At 39.1% G+C, this 19,101-nt stretch overlaps 1 protein-coding gene across 4 annotated transcripts in view; it reads left to right on the top strand.

Annotated features, from left to right (window-relative positions):
- The window catches only part of TTBK2 (tau tubulin kinase 2), a 174,096-nt gene that overhangs the window by 124,665 nt on the left and 30,330 nt on the right, over positions 1 to 19,101 (top strand). For all 4 annotated transcript variants that reach the window (XM_072808944.1, XM_072808946.1, XM_072808947.1 and 1 more), the window contains one exon: positions 4,756 to 4,913. In XM_072808944.1, coding sequence (XP_072665045.1) covers positions 4,756 to 4,913 — 158 coding nt within the window. The remainder of the gene's footprint in view (positions 1 to 4,755; positions 4,914 to 19,101) is intronic.

The raw sequence follows: 19,101 nt of genomic DNA, 5'->3' as shown, positions 1-19,101 counted from the left end.
CTGGAGGTACAACCATGTCTTCTTTTTTTTTTATCTCACACCATCCTCGCACTATGCCTGACACTTAAATTTTCAACAAATGTAAGGAAAAATTGAACCGAGTCTTAGATTGTCTGATAGTCTCCTACTCAGGAAATCTAAGAAAAATCAACTTGTAAGTGCATAAATACTGTTTTCTATATGTTAAACTAAACTAGGTAAAGCTATCAGAATTATAGCCAAGATTGAAAGAGATCTTATAATGGATATTGTTTTTATTATTAGATTCTGAAAGAATATAGCAACTGTAAGAGACAAAAAGATGCTGGGCTCTGACTCTCCTCAGGTTAATAAAATTCTATAGATTTATATACAGGCACACAGAAACACATATGCATGAGTGCATGTGTAACTGGTGAAATCTAATAAGCTCTGTGGATTGTACCTATGACATTTTCCTGATTTTGATATTGTACTCTAGCTATTTAAGATGTTACTATTAGAGCACACTGAGTGAAGGGGATTTCTTTGTACTATTTTTGTAATTTTCTATGAATCTTTATTTCAGATTTTTAAAAAATGCTGGGCCAACATTTTCAGAAATGTAGATAGTGATCAAAAACATTCAATTCTGTTGTGGCCACCTTATAATATAAACAATCCTTTTCAAAGTGTTTTGAGAAAGGAACATGACTCTGAGGAGTACGTAGGAAAATCTTAGCCTTGAATTCCACCACAAGACTCCACTGGTAGGTGACACAGTTACTAGTTAAGGGGAAACTAACAGCATCAGATTGGATAAAGAAGAACTCTTGGTACTTTTGCACAGTAGTGTCACAGTAATAATACCCAACAGTGTCACAGTAATAACTGGGTAGTGTTATTAGTCCCATTTTATGGAGATGTAGTTTAGACCTGTTGCCCAGGAAAACTAGTGATGCTGGAAGTGGTGTATGAAACCAATTTCTGACTCATTCAAAAAAGCTCAAGCTCTTTCCATTTTTCACTATCTTGCCTTCTTTGGAGAGGTGGCCACAAACACAACAGCCACTGTAAAATAAATACTAACATGACTGATTAATAAAAATACAGTGAAAGAACTAAAAAGTTATATGAAGAAAGACTAAAATCATTGTTAGTAATTAATAGAATCATGTGATCCTGACATAAGAACATAAAAGTACCTTTATTAGAGTGTTATGTTAAGCATTTTTAGCAAATTGAGAAGACTAATAAAACCTATAAATATCCACAGTGTTGGTGAGCCTGAAACTAAAATGTGTATATCAGCTAGTTCGTACAGTGCCACAACATTGCTAAAATCAGAGGATATGATAGAGAGGAAATCCAAAGCTGACTAAACTTATTAATCTTGTTAATATTCTTTCCAGGTTTAGAAATGGGACTGTATAAACAGAGATTACATCAAAATGCAGCAGGCTTGCCTCTTGATTTGAGAAACTTAGCTGTTTTAGGATTCCCCTGGCTGATGGCATTGGAGTTAAATTGCTCAGAAGACATAGCTGGGCTGTTAGGAAGCAAAAAAATCAGAGATTGGGCTAAAGAATAACAAGGGGGAAACCTCCCATAAATTAGAGGACCAGGAAAGGTTTCTCTTTCTGTTGTTCTTGCCTTCTATCGTTCTGCCTCCTGCTGCTGGTCTCTGGTATCACCGTCTTAGTAACAGATTTTTAAATCTGAGGCCCAATGGCATATGCTACATTTTCTAAGACATACAATAATACTATGATAAATACAAGAAAATAATTCATGGTAAAAGGACATCTGGCATAAAAACTGTTTCAGGTTATTCCCTTGGCAGCCTAGTACGGGCACTATAAATGCAGTAGTGGTCTAAGTGCTCACTCAGCAAGGCAGGCTGCTGCCTCATGAATAGAGACTCCATCTCTCAGGAAGCATGCAGTTCGCTCTTTGAGAACCACCATTTCCAAAGTCAGAAGAGAACTACAAAGTCTGCCACTTCTGTTCCTTTATGCTGTCTCAATATGTCTTCCTTTCTTCTGTGTATGTGTGTGTGTTTAAAGATTTTATTTATTGAGAGAGAGACAGCATGAGTAGGGTGAGGGGCAGAGGGAGAAGCAGACTCCCTGCTGAGCAGGGAGCCTGATGTGGGGCTTGATCCCAGAACCCTGGAATCATGGCCTGAGCTGAAGGCAGATGCTTAACTGACTGAGCTACCCACAGTAGCTGACTCCTCTCTTCTGTTTTCTCTATAGCCCTCTAACTTTGACAGTTTGGGGAAGTCTAAGCTATAACATAGGTAACTTAAGTCAACAAAAAAAATCCCAGGTTTTATAACCACGCCTTTTCCAATTCCTTTTATCTTTTTAGTTTCCTTGTCTCCATTTATTATTTTTTTCTTTGGGAATCTTTCAGTAAATATCATCAAAAATATTCTCAATGTTTTTAGGGTAACTGTTTAAAGGTTCTGCACTCATAATTCCAACATGGACTCCCCATCATCTCCACTACCACCTAGCAATTCTCTGGACACCAGCTGGGTGTCCTACAGTGCAACTCACGTTTGACACTATCTACCCAGAGATAGATGGTATCAAATTCTACAGGTTAAGGACTCACTCTCCAAAGACTGCCCTCTCTACTTCAAATGCCAATTGAAAGTCCTGTCACCTGTACTTCTGACTGACCTGTGACTATAATTGAGAGGTTCCCATGACCTCTTCCATGAGTTTGATTAATTTGTTGGAGTGGCTCACGGAACTTGGGAAACCAGTTTTCTCATTAGATTACTGATTTATTTAATACAAAGGATATAACTCCAAAACATCCAGATGGAAAAGATGCATAGAGCAAGGTGTGAGAAAAGGGTGTGGAGCCTCCAGGCCCTCTCTGCAGGCACCACTCTCTCAGCACCTTCATTATGTTTATGAACCAGGAACTCTCCAAACCCCATCTTTTTGGGTTTTTATGGAGACTTCATTATGTAGGCGTGATTGGTTAAATCATACTGATTCAACTTGTAGCCCCTCTCCTCTTTCCGGAAGGCCAGAGGATAGGACTGAAAGTTCCAATTCTCTAATAACATGGTTGGTTCCTCTAGTGACCAGCCCCTATCCATAGGTGCTTTCCAAAAGTCACCTCATTGACTAAAATCCAGTGGTGATGGAAAGGGGCTTGTTATGAATAAGAGAGCCATTTCAACTTTATGGCTCTGAAGTGATTTCAGGACATGAGGACTATAGATCAAATATAGTATAGTAACAAAAGATACTCCTATTGTTCTTTTCTCAGGAAATTTCAAGGGTTTGGGGACTGTGAGCCAGAAATTGTGGACAAAGATCAAACATATATAAGAAATATATTTTGATCATGCGACTAACCAAACGTACTTCTTATAAATCACAACACTGCACTCATACATAAGATATTGTGTTAGGTAGTATGATGAACAAGATCAGACATATGCCAGACTCTTGGAGCTTACAGTCTCCGTGAAAGAGAGAAACCAATTAAATAATCAGAAATAACCATAAATCTACAAATGATAGCTTTTGGCCACCTTCTTGGTGAGATGTTTTCTTCAGTAGACATCTAAAACAGCACATACTTGGTTTTTCTGTCTCACTGGACACTCATCCTTGGTTTCCTTTAGTGAGTCTTCTTTCCAACTAAATGTTGGAATGCCTTAGTCCTTTCCTGTTGGACCTCTATGCTACCTACTCTCCTTAGATGATATCTGGTCCTATGGCTTTAAATACCTATTCATATCTATATGCTGATGACTCTTAAGTTTGTAATATACCCTATTCCTCCCTAACCTCCCTAAAACTTCCAGTATCCCAGTCTTCAAACTCTCTGCTTTACATTTCAATAAATGGCACCACCATACCCAATGGCTCAGGACAGAAATCGAAATCATTCTTTATTCTTGGACACTAATAGGATAAGAGAAATGATGGGGAGAGAATGAAGCCATAAACATAAAATTAAAAATCAGAAACAGTAAAGGGCAGTTTTTGTGAGATCATTATCTAGATCACATCAGAGTTTTGGAATTTAAAGACCTAAAAATGCAGGGTGTTTGGTTGGCCCAGTCTGCAGAGCATGCAACTCTTGATCTTGGGGTTTTGAGTTCAAACCCCATGTTGGGTGGAGAGATTACTTTAAAAAAAATTTTTTAATAAAGACAAAAAATGAGATATTTGAAATAAACCAAATAAAGAGATTTCTTTTTTTTTTAATAAAGAGATTTCTTTGTGATAATTTGTGTTTATATACCCACACCACATACAGTTGAGGAATTTTTCAAACCTGCCCCCAAATGGTAAGAAAGCACAATGAACTTCTCTATAACTCTTAATCTAGATATAACAGCTGTTAACACTGCTCAATTATTTAAGCCAAACCAAATAAAAATACTCCTTTTTGACAAAAAAAAATTGATCACATAGATGGTTGAAGCTGAGTACACATTTTCACATGCAACACAAATTTCCTTTTGCTAAACCATCTGAAAGTATATTTTAGATAAGAAGCTTTATTATGTATCTTATGAAAGCAGACATTCTCCTACATAACTACAAATCAGTACCTCAACTGAGAAAAAATCAGTATTAATTCAATATCATCATCCACATATAGTCCTTATTCATATTCCCCTATTTGTACCACCTGTTTTTTTTTTTTTTTTTTTGAATCCTATTACGAAACTAATTTGTGAATCTGGCTGCTTTCTCTTAATAAAATGACAGTGTTTATTGTTAGCTTACTCTAGTCTTTTTCTTTATGGTTTAGCTTCTGACATCCGTGTTTGACAACAGCATCAAAACCTTTGGAGTAATTGAGAGTGACCCTTTTGACTGGGAGAAGACTGGAACTGATGGCTCCCTAACAACCACCACTACTTCTACCACCCCTCAGTTGCACACTCGCTTGACCCCAGCAGCAATTGGGTATGTCCTACACAGATTGTTTAGCAGTGGCTTACTTAGGTGCACTATATTCACAGAAATATCTTTTTATTTCATCCACATTCTTTCAGATGACAGAATGCTGAGATAGGAGAAAGCCTATGGATTTCCTTGAATTAACATTGCTTTTACATATGTCTTTGTTCAGATTTACTTTTCTAGGAAAGTATTTGTAGATCATACTTTGAAATGAGAGTTTTGCACTTGTACGACTTGTTGATGTCAGATTTGCAATGGGTTTTCTTTTCTTTTTTTTTTTGGATATTTTTTTATTGGAGATTGATTTGCCAACATATAATGTTTGTCCTTCTCCGATTGACTTACTTCACTCAGCATAATACCCTCCAGTTCCATCCACATTGAAGCAAATGGTGGGTATTTGTCATTTCTAATGACTGAGTAATATTCCATTGTATACATAGACCACATCTTCTATATCTATTCATCTTTCGATGGACAATGAGACTCCTTCTACAGTTTGGCTATAGTGGACATTGCTGCTATAAACATTGGGGTGCAGGTGTCCCGGTGTTTTACTGCATCTGTATCTTTGGGGTAAATCTCTAGCACTGTAATTGCTGGGTCATAGGGCAGTTCTATTTTTAACTCTTTGAAGAACCTCCACACAGTTTTCCAGAGTGACTGCACCAGTTCACATTCCCACCAACAGTGCAAGATGGTTCCCCTTTCTCCACATCCTCTCCAACATTTGTTGTTTCCTGTCTTGTTAATTTTCGCCATTCTAACTGGTGTGAGGTGGTATCGCATTGTGGTTCTGATTTGTATTCCCTGATGGCAAGGGATGCGGAGTATTTTCTCATGTGCTTGTTGGCCATGTGTATGTCTTCCTCTGTGAAGTTTCTGTCGTGTCTTTTGCCCATTTCATGATTGGATTATTTGTTTCTTTACTGTTGAGTTTAATAAGTTCTTTATAGATCTTGGATACTAGCCCTTTATCTGATAGGTCATTTGCGAATATTTTCTCCCATTCTGTAGGTTGTCTTTTAGTTTTGTTGACTGTTTCTTTTGCTGTGCAGAAGCTTTTATTTATTTATTTTTATTTTTATTTTTTATCTTTTATTTTTTTAATAAATTAATTTTTTATTGGTGTTCAATTTACCAACATTCAGAATAACACCCAGTGCTCATCCCGTCAAGTGTCCCCCTCAGTGCCCATCACCTACTCACCCCCACCCCCTGCCCTCCTCCCCTTCCACCACCCCTAGTTCGTTTCCCAGAGTTAGGAGTCTATATGTTCTGTCTCCCTTTCTGATATTTCCCACACATTTCTTCTCCCTTCCCTTATATTCCCTTTCACTATTATTTATATTCCCCAAATGAATGAGAACATATAATGTTTGTCCTTCTCCGACTGACTTACTTCACTCAGCATAATACCCTCCAGTTCCATCCACGTTGAAGCAAATGGTGGGTATTTGTCATTTCTAATGGCTGAGTAATATTCCATTGTATACATAAACCACATCTTCTTTATCCATTCATCTTTCGATGGACACCGAGGCTCCTTACACAGTTTGGCTATTGTGGACATTGCTGCTAGAAACATCGGGCTGCAGGTGTCCCGGCGTTTCATTGCATCTGAATCTTCGGGGTAAATCCCCAACAGTTGTGCAGAAGCTTTTAATCTTAAGTCCCAATAGTTCATTTTTGCTTTTGTTTCCCTTGCCTTCATAGATGTATCCTGCAAGAAGTTGCTGTGGCCAAGTTCATAAAGGGTGTTGCCTGTGTTCTCCTCTAGGATGTTGATGGATTCTTGTCTCACATTTAGATCTTTCATCCATTTTGAGTTTATCTTTGTGTATAGTATAAGAGAATGTTCTAGTTTCATTCTTCTGCGCGTGACTGTCCAATTTTCCCAGCACCATTTATTGAAGAGACTGTCCTTTTTTCCAGTGGATAGTCTTTCCTGCTTTGTCGAATATTAGTTGACCATAGAGTTAAGGGCCCATTTCTGGATTCTCTCTTTTGTTCCATTGATCTGTATGTCTATTTTTGCGCCAGTACCACAGTTTGATGATCACAGCTTTATAGTACAACTTGAAATCCGGCATTGTGATGTCCCCGGCTCTGGTTTTCTTTTTCAGTATTCCCCTGGCTATTCGGGGTCTTTTCTGATTCCTGACAATCTTAAGATGACTTGTGCCAACTCTCTGAAGAAAGTCCATGGTATTTTGATAGGGATTGCATTAAATGTGTAAATTGCCCTGGGTAGCATTGACATTTTCACACTATTAATTCTGCCAATCCATGAGCAAGGAATATTTTTCCATCTCTTTGTGTCTTCCTCAATTTCTTTCAGACGTGTTCTGTGGTTTTAGGGTATAGATCCTTTACCTCTTTGGTTAGGTTTATTCCTAGGTATCTTATGCTTTTGGGTGCAATTGTAAATGGGATTGGCTCCTTAATTTCTCTTTCTTCAGTCTCATTGTTAGTATATAGAAATGCCACTGATTTCTGGGTATTGATTTTGTATCCTGCCACACTGCCAAATTGCTGTATGAATTCTAGCAATCTTGGGGTGGAGTTTTTTGGGTTTTCTATGTACAGTATCATGTCATCTGCAAAGAAGTAGAGTTTGACTTCTTCTTTGCCAATTTGAATGCCTTTTATTCTTTTTGTTGCCTGATTGCTGAGGCTAGGACTTCTAGTACTATGTTAAATAGCAGTGGTGAGAGTGGACATCCCTGTGGTGTTCCTGACCTTAGGGGAAAGGCTCCCAGTGTTTCCCCATTGAGAATGATATTTGCTGTGGGCTTTTTGTAGGTGGCTTTTAAGATACTGAGAAATGTTCCCTCTCTCCCTACACTCTGAAGAGTTTTGGTCAGGAATGGATGCTGTATTTTGTCAAATGCATTCCCTGCATCTATTGAGAGGATCATATGGTTCTTGTTTTTTCTCTTGTTGATATGACCTATCACGTTGATTGCTTTACGAGTGTTGAACCAGCCTTGCATCCGGGGATAAATCCCACTTGGTCATGGTGAATAATCTTCTTAATGTATTGTTGGATCCTATTGGCTAGTATCTTGTTGAGAATTTTTGCATCCATGTTCATCAGGGATATTGGTCTATAATTCTCCTTTTTGGTGGGGTCTTTGGTTTTGGAATTAAGGTGATGCTAGCCTCATAGAACGAGTTTGGAAGTATTCCATCCCTTACTATCTCTCAGAACAGCTTCTAGAATAGGTGTTGTTTCTTCTTTAAACGTTTTATAGAATTCCTCTGGAAAGCCATCTGGGCCTGGATTTTTGTGTCTTGGGAGGTTTTTGATGACTGCTTCAATTTCCTCCCTGGTTATTGGCCTGTTCAGGTTTTCTGCTTCTTCCTGTTCCAGTTTTGGTAGTTTGTGGTTTTTCAGAAATGCGTCCATTTCTTCTGTATTGCCTAATTTATTGGCGTTTAGCTGCTCATAATATGTTTTTTAAATCGTTTGTATTTCCTTGACATCGGTTGTGATCTCTCCTTTTTCATTTGTGATTTTATTAATTTGAGTCTTTTCTCTTTTATTTTTAATAAGGCTGCCTAATGGTTTACCTATCTTTTAATTCTTTCAACGAACTAACTCCTGGTGTTGTTGATCTGTTCTACAGTTCTTCTGGTCTCTAGTTCATTGAGTTCGGCTCGAATCTTTATTAACTCTCTTCTTTTGCTGGGTGTAGGTTTTATTTGCTGTTCTTTCTTCAGTTCCTTTAGGTGCAAGGTTAGCTTGTGTATTTGAGTTTTTTCCAGTTTTTTGAGGGATTCTTATGTTGTGATGTATTTCCCTCTTAGGACTGCTTTTGCTGTATCCAAAGATTTTGATCGGCTGTGTCTTCATTCTCATTAGTGTCCGTGAATCTTTTTAATCTTCTCTAATTTCCTGGTTGACCCTTTCATCTTTTAGCAGGATGCTCTTTAACCTCCATGTGTTTGAGTTTCTTCCAAATTTCTTCTTGTGATTGAGTTCTAGTTTCAAAGCATTATCGTCTGAAAATATGCAGGGGACAATCCCAATCTTTTGGTATCGGTTGAGACCTGATTTGTGACCCAGTATGTGGTCTGTTCTGGAGAAGGTTCCATGTGCACTTGAGAAGAATGTGTTCAGTTGCATTTGGATGTAAAGTTTTGTCAATATCTGTGAAATCCATCTGGTCCAGTGTATCATTTAAAGCTCTTGTTTCTTTGAAGATGTTGTGCTTAGAATATGTCATTTGCAGAAAGCGCCGTGTTGAAGTCTCCCAGTATTAGTGTTTTATTATCTAACAGTGTCTTTACTTTGGTTATTAATTGATTGATATACTTGGCAGCTCCCACATTAGGGGCATAAATATTCTTGATTGTTAGATGTTCTTGTTGGATAGACCCTTTAAGTATGATACAGTGTCCCTCTTCATCTCTTACTATAGTCTTTGGGATAAACTTTATCTGATATGAGGATTGCTACCCCTGCTTTCTTTTGAGGACCATTTGAATGGTAAATGGTTCTCCAACCTTTCATTTTCAGGCTGGAGGTGTCCTTAGGTCTAAAATGAGTCTCTTGTAAATAGCAAATCTTGCTTTTTTATCCAGTCTGAAACCCTGCATCTTTTGATGGGATCATTAAGCCCATTCATGTTAAGAGTTACTAGTGAAAGATATGAATTTAGTGTCATCATAATACCTATTCAGTCCCTGTTTTTGTGGATTATTTCTTTGGCCTTCCTCTTTCTTTTACAGAGTCTCCCTTAATATTTCTTGCAGAGCTGGTTGTCACATATTCTTTCATTTTCTGCCTTTCTTGAAAGCTCTTTATCTTTCTATTCTGAATGAGAGCCTTGCTGGATAAAGTATTCTTGGCTGCATGTTCTTCTCATTTAGGACCCTAAATATATCCTGCCAGCCCTTTTTGGCGTGTCAGGTGTCTGTGGAGAGGTCTGCTGTTAACCTAATACTTCTCCCCATATAAGTTAGGGATCTCTTGTCTCTTGCTGCTTTAAGTATCTTCTCTTTATCTTTGGAATTTTCAAGTTTCACTATGAAATGTCGGGGTGTTGAACGGTTTTTATTGATTTTAGGGCGGGGGGGGGGTCTCTCTATCTCCTGGATCTGAATGCCTGTTTCCCTCCCCAGATTAGGATAGTTCTCAGCTATGATTTGTTCAAAAATGCTTTCTGGTCCTTTGTGCCTTTCGGTGCCCTCTGGAACCCCAATTAAACGTAGATTTTTCCTTCTGAGGCTGTCATTTATTTCCCTTAACCTTTCCTCATGGTCTTTTAATTGTTTTTCTCTTTTTTCCCCCAGCTTCCTTCCTTGCTATCAACTTGTCTTCTGTGTCCCTCACTCTTTCTTCTACCTCATTGACCCTCGTCGTCGTTAGGTCCTCCAGTTTGGATCACATTTCATTTAATTGATTTTTAATTTCGGCCTGATTAGATCTAAATTCTGCAGTCATGAACTCTCTTGAATCCTTTATGCTTTTTTCCAGAGCCATGAGTAGCTTTATAATTGTGCTTCTGAATTAGCTTTTTGACATCGAATTGTAATCCAAATTCTGTAACTCTGTGGGAGAGAGTACTGTTTCTGATTCTTTCTTTTGTGGTGAGTTCTTCTTTCTAGTCATTTTGCTCAGTGCAGAGTGGCTAAAAACGAGTTGTACTGGAAAAAAGAAGGAAAAAGAAAAGAAAAAGACAAAGAAAAAAAAAGGAGGGGTATCCTCTTGTTCTATATACTGTAAATCCCTCAACTTCCCCTGAAGCTTTCCAGCACCTCTCAGTCAAGAACTTGCTCTTCCCCTGTCCTTCCAGCTGGTCTTTTGGGGGAGCGGCTGCTGTGTGTGTGCACCTGGGGGAGCTGCCCCACCTCCCACTGGGTGCCGGGCTCAGCGGGAGCTGTTTATCCCATGAGGCTCCTGTTCCCTGGTGGCCTCTCTCTGTCCCAGGCACACGGTGACACAAGGAAGAACAACCACACTAGCAACGGCCAGCTCCCCCACCCTGGAGTCTGCTCCCACAGTAACTACTGCAGTTTCCCTGTCTGCACTGGCCAGGATGCTCCGGGTGTGGTGGTGGGCACTGATCTGCACAGCTTGTGGCCGCCCCAGCTGCAGGAGCATCTTTGCTGTCCTGTGCCCTCCCCGCCTCTGTCTGTCCCAGGGGTAGTGCAGGATCCTGGCTCTGTTCCCCCGGCGCCCTGGTATCCCCGGCCTGCGCTGTTGCAATTGTGCTCCCAGGCCAGGGCTCCCAAAGGCAGCAGGGTGCAGCCCCCTCCATCAGGAGCTGCCGCCTGAGCTGCTCCCCAAGGCCTCACTGGGCATGCTCCAGCCCTTTACCAAACTTGGCCCCCCGGTGTGTGGCACGCTCTTCCCCGGGCTCACTTCCTCTCCTAGGGACCCCAGGAGACTGGAGGCTCCACTGTCCCTCCTGGGCTTCTGCCCCAGTTCCCTGCTAAGTGCATTTCTGTCCGGGAAGAATCCAGCATGGATTTTTAAAGTTCCTGTTTCTCCAGGGCTGGGCTTTCCTGTCCTGGAGGCTCCCACCCTCCCCCTTAGCCCGGCTCCTCACGGGGCCCCTCTCCCACTTGATTCTTTTTTTTTTCCTGCCTTCCTACCTTGTTAGAAGAGCAAACGCTTCTCTCTGTAGTGTTCCAGATGTTCTCTATTTTTTTTTAAGATTTTATTTATTTATTTTTGAGAGACACAGAGAGAAATTGAGGCAGAGATACAGGTAGATGGAGAAGCAGACTCCATGCAGGGAGCCCGAGGTGGGACTCGATCCCTGGTCTCTAGGATCAGGCCCTGGGCTGAAGGTGGTGCTAAACCACTGCACCACCTGGGCTGCTCTGTAATCTCTTTAAATCTCTGGTCAAATTCGTAGTTTTTCAGGATGGTTTGAAAGTTATCTAGGTAAGTTGGTGGGGACAGGTGATTTGGGGACCCTACTCCTCCACCATCTTGCCCCACCCCTCTACAATGGGTTTTCTTCAAAATGAGAAGGAATTGTTTGCATTTACCTTTTTTTTTTTTTAAGATTTATTTATTTATTTATTTATTTATTTATTTATTTATTTATTTGGCAGTGAGAGAATGAGATTGCTGGGGTCAGGGTAGAGGGAGAGGAACAGAATCCCACCAGACTCCCCACGGAGCAGTCCCGCACCCTGCGATATTGACCTGAGCTGAAATCAAGAGTTAGACTGTTTGTTTTTTTTTTTAAGATTTTATCTATTTATTTATTTATTTATTCATGAGAGATGCTGAGAGAGAGAGAGAGAGAGAGAGAGAGAGAGGCAGAGACACAGACAGAGGGAGAATCAGGCTCCATGCCGAGAGCCCGATGCGGGACTCGATCCCAGGAAGAGTCAGACTCTTAACTGGCTGAGCTACCTAGGCGCCCCTGGTTTGCATTTACTTCTAAAGAATATATGGAAAGAATGAGCCACACTTATACGTAGCTGTACTGTTTTTAAGTTTAGTGTGAACAAACCATGTAGCTGCTTCCTCTAAGAAAGTAATTTAACTTAAAAAGTATATTAGAAACAGGTAATGGTGTATTTCCATCATCTTGTGTTGTTTTCTTTTCTTCTCCACATGCACTAAATACAGCTGCTTTTGTTTGTTATTAAATAAATTGGGGGATTGTCCTTTTTTTTTTTGTATTGGTCCATTTTTACTTGCTCTGGTTGCTTTAAAATGTTTGACTAACAAAGAAAAAAGTAAATAGGGAAAAATCATCATGTAAAGGAGGCTAATTGGGACAGCTAATCACTAATCCATTGTTTGATTTTATGTTAAAAGTTGGGACTACTAGAGTTTATTGAATCAGAAAAACTTACATGGACTCATATAACTGGAGATGATATCCTTGATTAGCTAGTCTGAGAGTTCTAAGTGGCAGATCCTGTCTTAGCTACATTAGAATCATTACAGAGGTTTGTTTAAATGTACTCGCTAAAATAAATACACAAATAAATAAATAAACTATCTTTTATTTTTTTATTTTTTTAATTTATGATAGTCACAGAGAGAGAGAGAGAGATTGAGAGAGGCAGAGACATAGGCTGAGTGAGAAGCAGGCTTCATGCACCGGGAGCCCGACGTGGGATTCGATCCCGGGTCTCCAGGATCGCACCCTGGGCCAAAGGCAAGCGCTAAACCGCTGCGCCACCCAGGGATCCCCTCTATCTGTCTTTTAAAAAACAAATGAATGAGGTGATAATCCTAATACTGACTGAGTGAATCATCTAACTTTAGATAAATATTAGCAACAGAGCTGGAGCCTGTCTAGAAATTTTGATTCTTGTTTAATTCCTTTGTGCTCCTTTTCCTTTGATTGTTGTTAGAAGTAGATGTGTCTCAAACTTGTAGAAATGCAGGTGATAAGGACTTCAGGGTAGCTGAAGTCAGTGAAGACAGTTTTAGTTTCCTCCAAATGTTTTCTCCAAGGAGAAGACAATAATAAAAAAGGAAAAATAAAACTACAGAAAAACCATGTCCTTAACATAATTTGAAGACAAAGGATGCCTAGCCTTAACTCCAAAATAAGAAAAAAGAGAAACCAAAAACCACCAATTCTCTTACACTCCTACCTCACTCAACTCTGCCCCAAGGCTCTATAGAAGCAGATCAATAAAAACTGTGAGGAGGAGAAGAATTAGCAATAGGGCTTATGGTTGATCTTAAACCACCACCAGAAAAACTAATTCCATCCTACAAATGTAATTACTAGAAAGTATTCAGGTAGGTAAGATCACAAACAACAGAGAGGTAAAAATAGGCATGATTCAAAACATATAGCTTCTGGAAGAAAGAAGATAAAAGAGAAAGGAGGAATGCCTTTTATCAGTTGAGCAGTGAAGGAAAAAACATTTATGTTTGGCTCCAATCAGAAGAGAGAAAGTACTAATTTGAACAGGGGAAGGTGACACAAGGAATTATTAATTATATCATGGAAATGGAGTAATGTGGGATATACTAGTAGGAAATAGTAGAGGATACAGGGATAGCAAATATAAAGTACAGCTCCTACTGCTAGGGCTGAAATTAAGCATCCAAGGAAGAGCTCTACCAGTCCCGACCCAGGGCTGAGGTCCTGACCTTGTTGGAAAAGGGTATATCCATTGCTCACTGGGTGGCAGGGAAGTTACTCTGATGCCTGGTAAAATTCACTGAAAATCTGCCCTCTGTGCCTTAGTGGAAATCTGCTCTCTGGGATGTCATAGAAAGCTATTTGCTGTTGTGTCTCACCAGAGATACTGTGCCATAAAGCTTCTGGATAAGTGGGGATTGCTCAGGGAGGCTGTTGGTTGCTGTTGTCTTTGTGCTGCAGGAGACAGGTGTTAAAGGTGTTGGGATACGGCAGGATCCTTGTGCTAGGGAGAGTCACACATGCTGGAGAAACTTTCCAAGCTGCTCACTGGAACTCAGAGTGTAATACTTTCCTGCTGCAGTGTCTCTTCAGTTTCCCTTTACTGACAAAGCTTCAGTGCTAGCTGGCAAAAGAAAATACGGAAAAGGCTCAGATCTCCTTTCACAGAACTGGCAAAAAAGATCAATTTCAAACTGATGGCAGTACATCAATAATCACAGAAGGGCAAAAGGAGAAATTAACATTTAGCTGCCTATAAAAAGGAAAACTGTAAAATCAGAGAATACTGTCTCTCTCTGACCATAAAAACAAATAAAAATCCCCTAATTTGTTTGGACTTTGCTATATTGATACAAGAGGGTACTAATTAAACTACAAATCTCATGAAATACTGTAATGCCACAAAAATGAACAAGAAAAATATTTCAAAGATCCATAAAGTGTTACTGAAAAAAATCAGAAGAGAAAATCTAACTCATACCAAGGAAATTTCCTCTTAGAGAAGCAGCCATGAAGGAGAAGAAAAGTATAAAATAAAACCCCAAATGGAAGTAAATATACTTGTGCATTTGAAGATAGGGATACCCACCTTGAATCAGAAAATTTAAAAACGAAGAACAGAAATAGACCACAAAGGAGAGAAGTATGAGAGAAAAAAGAAAAGGAGTAAAAAGAGAGAGAGGAAGAAATGAGAGTTGATTGAAGTCGGGAAAGAAATGGAAGAAAAAGATATCTTAGAAGTGAAGAAATTATTAAGTGTACAAAGGAGAATATACTCAAATGGAAATTTAATAGAGGGCACTGAATAAAGTTAGAGGGAGAAATATCCCTAAGAAAATGAAAATAAAATCATTTAAAAGGGTTAGAGGGGCACCTGGGTGGCTTAGTCTATTAAATGTCTGACTCTTGATTTTGGCTCAGGTCATGATCTCAGGGTGGTGAGATTGAGCCCCATGTCCACCTCTGCACTTAGTGTGGAATCTACTTAAGATTCTCTCTCTCTGTCTCTGCCCCTCTCCCACCCTACACCCCCCAAATTTAAAGGATTAGAGATAAAGTAGTACAAATGGAATTTGGATAGGTAGCACTCATTAGAGTCCCTGAAGGAGGAAAACAAGACAATACTAGTGAAAACCGAGAAACTCAGTGGCAAGATGAGATAAGAAAATGAGACAAAGAGCATTTTAAATGTGTATGTCCAAACTACACCATTAGAACAAACAGCCAAACAGAAAAGGAAAGAAAAAAAGTCTAGAAGTGACAGGGCAAAGAAGATCCATCTTGTAGAGAAAGAAATACAGCAAATATAGCAGAATACATATAATTATCAAATACTGTGACAGAGTTGAGACCAGACATATTCATAGCAATAAATATGCAGGGCTTAACTGATCAATGAAAAATATTTTCAATTTGGCTTAGATAGTTAAATACATATGCTATATACAAGAGATGTGCTTAAAAAATATTTTAGTAAGGGATGAACAAAGATATACTAGAAAAATGGGAGCCATAGAAAAGAATAATGATCCTGATATCAAACAAGTAGAATTCAAGCCAAAACAAAACAAATAAAAGTTACAAAGATGGAAGGATACTATTTAATGCTAAATGTTGCAATTCATAAGTGGAACATAGTACAGTGTTTGTTAATATTTAGTCCCCAGAATTCCATCAGTCACTTTTAGGAAGCAACAACTACAGGAGGTTCAGGGAGGAATAGCTAGAAACACATGAGTAATTGGAGATCTTAATCTGTAATTCAGTATAAGACCGATCAAGCAAAGAATAAGAAATAGACAAAAAATATAATCAGTAAGATAGATGTTTTGCATTTTTTTTTAATGCTACACCCTGATAATATAGAGCTTGTGCCTTCCCTCAAGTGCCCCGGAACATTAATAAAAACTGATCAGTTCTTAGGTCACCAAGAAAGCATATAAGTAGTTCCATTAAGCAGAAGTATTGTACTATCTGACCACACTGCAATAGAACTAGAAATTTCCAAGAACAAAAATGTCAAAGACATTTCCTCCTGGAAACTTAGAGACCTATCAAACTACTCTCTCTCTCTCTCTCTCTCTCTCTCTCTCTCTCTCTCTTTTTTTTTTTAAGATTTTATTTATTCATGAGAGAGAGAGAGAGAGAGAGAGAGGCAGAAACACAGGCAGAGAGAGAAGTAGGCTGCATGTAGGGAGCCAGATGTGGGACTCAATCCTGGGTCTCCAGGATCATACCTTGAGCTTAAGACTGATGCTCTACTGCTGAGCCACCCAGATGCCCCTGAAACTATTCTGTTTCACATTTAAAGCTGAGATTAGAGGGAGATTTATGATATTAACAAAGGAGCTACATGATATCATATGTCCTATCACTGATGGTATTAATGTTGCTAATCTGGTTAAGGTGATATTAGCCTGAAAAGTATCAGGGCCCTTAATCCTACCATTTAAGAAGTGAGTGAATCTGCTGACCTCTGAATTAAGATACTGATTCTTCAGGGATGCCTGGGTGGCTCAGTGTTTGAGCATCTGCTTCCTACTCAGGGCGTGGTCCCAGAGTTCTGGGATCCAGTCCCACATCGGGCTCCCTGCTGCAGGAAGCCTGCTTCTCCCTCTGCCTATGTCACTGCCTCTCTCTCTCTTCTCTCATGAATAAGTAAATAAAATCTTTAAAAAAATAAAATACTGACTCTTCAGCAATCCTTATCTGTCAAGGCCAGATAAATATCTGTGGGCTCTGCTCTGTCACCACTGCCACTGCCTTTCTAGTGCTAAAGCAGCCACAGACAGTATGTAAATGAATGAGCATGACTGCACCATGCCACTTGATTTACAAAAATAGGTCAGCAGGTCAGATTTGGCCCACAGCCCTAGTTGGCCTACCCTTGTTTTAGAATATGGGGAAGGGAGTGTGAAAAGGATGTGCGTTCTTACTACTTTTCTTGACATCTCTCCAATTCTTCCAAACGTGTCCTTACTTTTTCACCTTAATCTGCTTCTGTAATTTATACCTTACCTGCAAACACCCAATACAGACCATGTGCTAATAATACTCTCACATATACTTTTATACTTGTTGGACTCCTGAATGTAGTATAATTTTCCTGGGAAGGAATTTCTTTCTTTCCATATCCCAAAATCCAGATTTGGATCAGAGTTTATAGGAGGAGGAAGAAAATAGTAATTATGTAAGGAGTAACAAAGGGGGAATAAATGCAGAGAGAAACCTGAGTCATGTGGAAGATAGCCTGTGTGGAGATGTGAGAGCCCCTTGAAGTGCGTGGAATCAGCCCGCAGCATATGAAAGAAGAAGGAAACTAGGATAGAGTAAAAATAGCAGTTCCTAGGTGGAAGTGTGCTTTGTTTCCTTAGGAGTGGAGGAGGAAATGCCAAGGAATTGGGGTAGTTGGAAAGAAGCAGAATAGTAGCGAGGCATAGGGAAAAAAGAATTTGGAAGACTACTGATTAATATGGGGAAAAAATGTGGGACTAGCAGACTGACCTTCCTGAGTTCAAATATTGACTCTTTTGCCATTCCCTTTCCTCTGGAATAGAGGGAATTCTTTCAGTAAACATTTACATTACCATGTAGCATGTATATGTTAGTGTCCATTGTAATGCCTTGCATCAATCAATGAAGTATATTGAACTTCTATCTGAAAAATTTTTCAGACCTCCTCACAGGCTCTCACATCTTCCCTGCATTGGGCTCTCTTCCACATGACTCAGGTTTCTCTCTGCATTTATTCCCCCATTTTTATTCCTTACATAATTACTATTTTCTTCCTTCTCCTATAACTTATCCAGACTTGGAGTTTGAGATAAGGAAAGAAAGAAATTCCTTCCTAGAAAAATTGTACCACATTCAGGAGCATGAGTACAAAAGTATATGTGAGAGTATTATTTATGTACTTTATTTACTTTTGAACTTCAGTTACCTTTATAATAATTCCTTTCATATTAACTATTTTAGGCCAAACTGCCTTTTCTTTCTTTCTTTCTTTCTCTGTTCTTTTTTCTTTTTTTCAAACTAGCTTTTCAGTATGTACCCAGTGTCAGAACTATAAGAACTGTCTTACAGGGCTATAAGGTTTTGTCCTGGGAGCTATTATCAGTGTTTTTCTAAATTATATAACATGTTGATAAGAGATTCATCTTCTGCTATTGATCTCAGTAGAGAGTGATAGTAGCAAAGGTCATCATCTCTGGCAGAACAAGTCCCTGAAAAATGACTGATTTTTGTTCCCACAGCATGACATATTGATGACATCTAGGCCAGGGTGTAGTTGTTACTCTTGGAGTGGTTCACTGAGAAGATGCCTGTTTTACCACTCATCATAATTGTGTATATTAGTATAGTCTACTGAAAACTGTTTTTTTTTTTCTGCTTTTAGACATTCCAGGTCACTTCTAAGAAAAGATTTTATTGTGTGGTAAATATTGTGTTCAGTCAGCAATATTCAGAAACAAAACAAACTAGTATACAAAGAGTTACAGAACATTAGAGCTGACAGGGTTCCTGATCACTCAATGAGTGATAACTGAGAACTACAAGAAGCTCCTCATGGGCTACAGGTCTAAGGGAGAGATGACCAGTAATGTAAATAGGACGTGAAACCACTTTGAAATAAATATATCGACTTGTGTCAATGTTTTTTATTTTGTTCCTGGTCAGTTCATGCAGAACTGTATGAACTGTATAATTACAGTATTTCTAGTTTTCCCCAGAGGGCAAGAATTTCCTTTCTTCTATGTCCCTTGAGCCTTGCATATAGTAAATGCTTGGTAAAAAGTCTGTAAATGAAGAAACAAATATATATATTACAC

This window comes from Canis lupus, chromosome 32 (genome assembly GCF_048164855.1).
Source record: "Canis lupus baileyi chromosome 32, mCanLup2.hap1, whole genome shotgun sequence".
NCBI lineage: Eukaryota > Metazoa > Chordata > Mammalia > Carnivora > Canidae > Canis > Canis lupus.
This window is presented reverse-complemented; position numbering and strand designations above follow the sequence as displayed.